Source organism: Sceloporus undulatus, chromosome 7, assembly GCF_019175285.1.
Source record: "Sceloporus undulatus isolate JIND9_A2432 ecotype Alabama chromosome 7, SceUnd_v1.1, whole genome shotgun sequence".
NCBI lineage: Eukaryota > Metazoa > Chordata > Lepidosauria > Squamata > Phrynosomatidae > Sceloporus > Sceloporus undulatus.
This window is the reverse complement of record NC_056528.1, coordinates 44,209,090-44,215,571: the sequence shown is the minus strand read 5'-3', so window position 1 is coordinate 44,215,571 and position 6,482 is coordinate 44,209,090. Positions and strand designations below refer to the sequence as shown.

Genomic DNA, 6,482 nt, shown 5'->3' with positions numbered 1-6,482 from the left:
AGAGCAGAGAGGAAGGTACTACTAGGAGTTCATGTGGGATCACAGGCTCAGAAGCCATGTATCCACCAAAACAACATAGAAAAAGTACCCTACTTCTTCTAAATTTCAGCTTAAATTGAAAAGGGAAAGTTAAGTGTAAGGTCTTTAGGAACCTAATGTTGTGCTTTTTCTCTTCCTTTGCTACCCCACAGGTACGAACTGAAGGCTCAGATAAGAGCTGTGTCACATTTGTGCTCCACGATGAGGACCACACTCTTGGCAACTCCCTTCGGTACATGATCATGAAAGAGTGAGTAAGTTTCCTCTTAATTAAATGACTACTACATCAGCAACAGAGGATTCTTTCTAATCAGAAATCAGAGTTTGGTTTGGGCCAAAGCTCCCCAGAAACTACCATTCAGTATGGTCAAGGATGGCTTGGAGATTCTGAGGAGTGTGGTCTAAAAAAATAACTTTGCCATTCTCTGGTTCAAATTACTTCTTTTCTTTACAAAAATGGATGAAAACTAGAGCTTGGTGCACTCTCCCCTCCCTCATTTCATGGCCCCATTTGATTTGAAATAATGAGGAGTTGTTCTACTGAATTGATAACGGATGTGCAAAACTTGCTGGAGTACTTCAAAGTCCAGTCCTATTGCCAGCCATGATTTCAGTTTGCTCATAGTACAAATCCCATTTTGGATGATGGGGAAATAGCAGTTGCTGCTGCAAAAAAGGAGGAAAAAACTGTAACATCTTTTATTCCCATCTCTCATTCCCCTGACCACAGTGATCTTTTCAACACTGCACAGTTTTAACAAAAATCAGCAAATAAATCAGTCCACATCACTTGCTTCAAACCTTGGTTTCTGGTTTTGGTTTGCTATCAGATCACTCGAAACGTTTATTAATTCAGAAGTCACCTGAAATCACAGTTAAGTGTCTTTAAATGTAACACAACATGATTTTTGAAGGAAAATAATTGCCTGCTATTGATAACTTGTGTGTGTGTTTGAGCTCCATTTCGTAAATGTGGTGGACCCATCTTTTTTCTGTTACATAACTTGGAGCACAATTCTTGATCCATTTCTTTTCTAAGAATAGCATGTGATCCAGCATGACGTAGTGGTTGAGTGTTGGACTATGACTCTGGAGGGCAGGGTTTGAATCCTTGCTCAGCCACAAAAACCCACTGTGTGACTTTGGACAAGTCACATACTTTCAGATGCAGAGGATGATACTTGCAAACCACCTCTGAAGGAACTTGCCAAGAAAGCGCCATGATAGGCTTGCCTTAGGGTCACCATAAGTTAGAAATGACTTGAAATGATTTCCATCAGTTGGAAAAAAAGAACAACATGCTCTCCACTCTCCCAGTTTGTTTATTTTGTGATTGCCCTCTGTTGTTTTAGCTCCCATAAGTGCAGACTGCTGATAGTGTTTTTTTTCTTTTTCTCTTTCTTTCATTGCAGCCCTGAAGTGGAATTCTGCGGTTATAGTATCACACATCCTTCTGAAAGCAAAATCAACTTCCGTATTCAGACCAAAGGTGAAGTGTTCCTCACTCCTTACTAGAGAGCCAACACAGCCTGCTTGTTACCTTCTGTCTCTGAGAGGTGTTGTCCCTGTAGAGCTTCATTCCCTTCATTTATGAGTTCTCCTCATGCTACCATCAGGTTGGAACTGGGATCGTTTCACTGAATACTGGGTCAAGGGTGCTTTGTGCAGAATGTAGTTTCTCAGCTAAGAGACTGAGATACAAATCAGTATGTTTGAAATTCAAATATCACCTCTGTTATTAGTTTCTTAGGTAGCAGCAGGCAGACTGCTTTTTCTCAACCTTAGTTCTTTCCCCATCTGCAGTTTGTCATTGTTAGCTGCCTTCAAGTCAACTTCAACATAGAGTGACCCTATGAATGAGAGTCCTCCATGTTACTATTATTTCCCTTGATCTAGACCCTATGCTTCTATTAATGCAGTCTAGAATTGCATTGTTGACTGTTGACTCACATTCAACTTTTCTGCTACATCCCTTTCACATGTACTGTTGTCAAGCCAGGACTGGAACGTGGCTTTGGGGTGGCTTCCAGATTCTTAGGATGCATGCATCATTTAAACAGCATAGCTCCAAAGTGACCCGAAGCAGCTTTATTTTGGCCTATCTTTGTGGGGCATTTGTTAGCTTTTCCCCAGCTTCCTAATCTATTAAGGTTATTTTGAATATTGATCCTTTCCTCTGCATGTTAGCTACCCATCCAAATTTGGTGTCATCTGCAAATTGGATAAGTATACCCTCTAATCCTTCATCCAAGTCATTGACGAAGATGTCAAATAGCACTGGGCTCAGGACAGAACTCTGTGGCACCCCATTGGTCACTTCTCTCCAGGATGAAGACAAGCCATTGATGCTCTTTGGGTCTGGTTGGTCAAATCCATCTAATGGTTGCGTTGTCTAATCCGCTTTTTACTAGCTTATTTACAAGAATATCATGGGGGATCTTTTCCAAGATTCACAGCATTGCCTTCATCTACCAAGCTGGTAATTTTATCCAAAAAAAGAGATATCAGATTCTCTTTTTGAGAAACCCATGTTGACTTTTAGAGATTAAAGCATTCTTTTCTAAGTGCTTACAAACTGTCTGTTTATTTATCTGTTTCCGGGATTAAGATTATTTCCCCCTTTATATTGATTTGGGTGCTTCAGAAGGAAGTTCCTTCATACGTGAAATACAGTGACATCCTGACATCTGAGAACCACAGGGTTATGTCCCACTGTAGACAACTATCTTCTATTGCAAGAACAAGGAAAGTTTGGGTTTACCCTGAAGTTAAATGGAGGGTTGTCTACCTCACTCAAGTATTAATGTTTCACTGTAGTGGGGAGAAGGATCTTGATTATTCATTGGTCTCTCAGCAGTTTCTTTTCAGTAAGTTACTGGTTATCTATTACTATTTTATTTTTACATGTAGTTTTGGTTTGCAGAGCTTGGTTATTTGGAAACTAGGAGTGGTTTCTCTTCACAGGAGAATGCACTCTTGATTCATTTGAATGCAGGGTCCATGCTTCAGCAGTAAAGAGGAGCTCACACACTCTAGAACACTGTTTGCCCACTTCAGGAAAGGAAACTTCCTGTTAAATCCAATTTTCTTTCTCCATGTAGATGGTGTCCCTGCTGTTGAAATGTTCCAGAAGGGGCTAGAAGAACTCATGGGAGTGTGCCAGCATGTACTAACCACATTTGAGGTAAGTGTCTGTTCCCTTCTTTTTGAAGGTACAGTACACTGGATATAGAGAAGTAATGCCACAGTATTGCTGTTGTCTTGAGGGTTTTGTTGTTGTCTGATTTCTTTTTGTAATGTTGTGCTTTACTGTTATTTTTTATTAATATAAAATGAAATTTTAAAATGATAAATTAAAACAAGTTATTTAGAAATAACTGTGTAGTGGGACTTTGTATCTTACCTTTCTCTCAAATGGTAGACAAAAAGTCACAATGATTGCTGCAGGCTGCATTTCTTATGGTCTTCAAACTTTGTTCAGACAGTCATTGTGGGCAGAATGAACATGAAGGTGGCTGGAACAGATTTGAGTAACCTGTCTTCGCCTCTAGACTATACTTTAATTTAGTGTTTTAAAGAAAGCTTACATGTAAATGCCTGCACGTTTTGTAGGTTCTCTTCAGTGCTTTTGATTATATTCAGCTAAATGTTTAGAGTTCAGTAGGGTGAAATGGATCGTACAATTTTTAATCTTCCCACTCACCATAATTTTTTACACTAGCCTCCATCTCCATTCAGTTGCTTGACATGATGGGAGGATATACAACATATTTGGAGGACTTCATTTGAAAAAAGCAGCTATATATATTGGTTGTGTGAACAGTTTTTGGGAGACTAGCAAGCAGCCACCTCTGTGATGTCGACCGCATTTTTTCAGGCGTACCACATTTGTGGAGTTAACTAGATGACCCAGCTATATGATTTCTGAACCCCAAACCCCTTACTCGTGGTATTTGTGTACTCTGTTGTAGGCGAGTGTGGAAGAATACAAGGCCCAGAAGGATATAAATATGGAGTAACCACAGTGGCACTGCCATGATGGACATCACTGTACTTGCTCTGCTATGGTGGGACTGTGATTTCTGGAAGAGATTTTTATTTTATTTTTTTAATTTATATTGAGGTGCTTTTTTAATAAAATCTAATAAATTCCCCATCCTGTCTGTATTTTCAAAAGCTATTTTTCTGGGAAGTGTGGAGAATTCTGGCTTAAATCCAAAGGAGAAGATACATGGTAAAGAAACGTCTAACTTCTGTAGGATTATGGTGGAGAGAGCTTGCAATCCTACTTCATCGCTCTATGCACCTGAAAGCCTGCTCTGGAGTTTGGGGAAACCCTTTGGAGCTGGTTTTTGGGCAGCAGAGATTAAGGGAAGGATATCTTATGCTGGTGGTGCAGCAGTGGATACTGGACCTAGACTTGTTTTAAAATGGGGTATTCTGTAACATGAGGAAAGTAACTTGAAAGAGAACAATGAAACTTTTACATCTTACTGTGAGACCCAAGAAAAGGAATTTGTTGGCATTCAACTTGTACATGCTGACTGTCTGTCAATCCGTCTTTATTCACCAGCAGTCTGATTTTTCTTGAGTGTTAATGTCCCCAGTCTCCAGTCTTTTATGGTCTCAAAATACATATTTTAATTTGTCTCTAAAATGCATTTGCTTAAAAATCAAACTTGAAATGTTTTCCTTATTTGTCTGAGCAGCTGGTTACTGAGATGTTTAATAAGTCCAAGCCACATTAAAAAAAAATTAATCTCTTTTTTTAAACAAGGTAGCAGGTATTTCAAAACTGCATTGCACTAAAATGGAATTAGGTTGCAAGTAGGTAGTGGGGTTGGGAGAATGTATCATTTTGAGAGACTAGCTTTTAATAAAACAAATTTCTAGTCCTTCAGCCCACAGATATAGCCTCACTGTAGGGATCATAACTTAGTGACAGCGCATCTGCTTTGTATTCAGAAGGTCCCAGGTTTCATCCCTGCAATCTCCAGACAGGGCTGAGTAAGCCCTGTGTGAAACTCTGGAGAGCCACTGCCAGTGAGTGTAGATAATACTGGGCTGTATGGCTCAATGGTGTGACCTCATATGTTACTGGGTTTCAAGAAAAGGTATGCAGCTCTGAAAGTCCCAGTTTCAATCCTTGTAATCTCCAATTGAAAGAAGCAAGTAGGAGGTGATGGGAAAGAAACTTCTCTACTTGCGACCCCAAAGACTTGCTTCCAGCCAGAGTGGACAACACTGGACTTTCAAAGGTAAATGATTCAACTTGATGTGAGACAGTTTTGTGTGTGTTCAGTCAAGGCAAGCAGTCACATGGTACCTGCCAAAAGGGGGTTGCAACTTACACTATCCCTTATGTGTTAGACTCTGGAACTCAGGGAATTGTCTGTGTGACATCTGTGTTCTCTAGAGAAATGTGTGAGATCAATGAATTCACTAGAGGTATTAAGTATTTAGTAGATTCCAGACTTCCCTTCTCCTTGGTCTGCTGTTAATAAGAAAGTATCCACATCTTTCAAACTTGGGAAATGTTTCATTCATGCTGAGCTGAAAGAATGGCAAGGCTCTGAATGTCACCGTTTGCTATACAATGGCTCTGTACTCATACCAATTGACAGACATTGTCCCAGGCATGGACTGATGATATCCCCCACCTTGGAAACGGTTGGGTCAGTTACAACGCTATACTCAGGGTTTCACAATGAGGCTGCTTCTTTCAGGCTCTTCTCTGAGTATTTCCATGTCACTGAGACAGAGGGGGAGAAAGCTGACTTCTTGAAAAGTTAGGACACAGCTGCAATTTATTAAATGTGTGCACCTTCAAATTGTTTCTGACTTATGGCAACCCTAAGGTGAATTTATCATGGGGTTTTCTTGGCAAAATTTTTTCAGACAGGATTGCTATTGCCTCTCTCTGAGGCTGAGAGAATATGACTTGCCTATGGTAACCCAGTGGGTTTCTATGGCTTAGTGGGGATTCAAATCCCGGTTTCCAAAATACAAACCACTATAGCATGCTGGGTCTGTTGATCTACACTTACATGTGAAATAGAAGTGGACAATTTTTTCATTTCAATAGCTTAATTCCTTGGGGCAACATTCTTGGTGGTAAATGGTGGTGTTGGAATGAAGCAAGCAGTTCTGTTGATGTGTGCCTTCAAGTCGTTTCTAACTTGTGGTGGCCCTATTCTGGGGTTTTCTGGCCAAGATTTCAGAGTGGCTTTGCTTTTACCTTCTTCTGAGGCTGAGAGTAATTTACCCAAGATTGGCCAATGCATTTCCATGGCTGAGTGTAGATTCAAACCCAGGTGCCCCAGAATCCTGCTGGTGGTGGTTGTTGTGTGCCTTCAGGTTTCCAACATAGGGTGACACTAAAGCAAACCTATGATGGGGTTTTCTTGGCAAGATTCTTTCAGAGGAGTTATGCCATTGCCATA

The 6,482-nt window shown here is 40.3% G+C and overlaps 1 protein-coding gene across 2 annotated transcripts in view; it reads left to right on the top strand.

Moving 5' to 3' along the window:
- LOC121937374 (DNA-directed RNA polymerases I and III subunit RPAC2-like) overlaps positions 1–5,860 on the top strand; it is an 8,987-nt gene extending 3,127 nt beyond the window's left edge. The window contains exons 2-5 of one of the 2 annotated variants that reach the window (XM_042480529.1): positions 192–289; positions 1,452–1,528; positions 3,141–3,223; positions 4,217–5,860. In XM_042480529.1, the coding sequence (XP_042336463.1) occupies positions 192–289; positions 1,452–1,528; positions 3,141–3,223; positions 4,217–4,252 (294 nt within the window). In that variant the 3' untranslated portion in view covers positions 4,253–5,860. Of the gene's footprint in view, positions 1–191; positions 290–1,451; positions 1,529–3,140; positions 3,224–4,010; positions 4,194–4,216 lie in introns of those variants that run through there. The other variant, XM_042480528.1, reaches the window with a different exon arrangement.
- Positions 5,861–6,482: the final 622 nt, after the last annotated feature.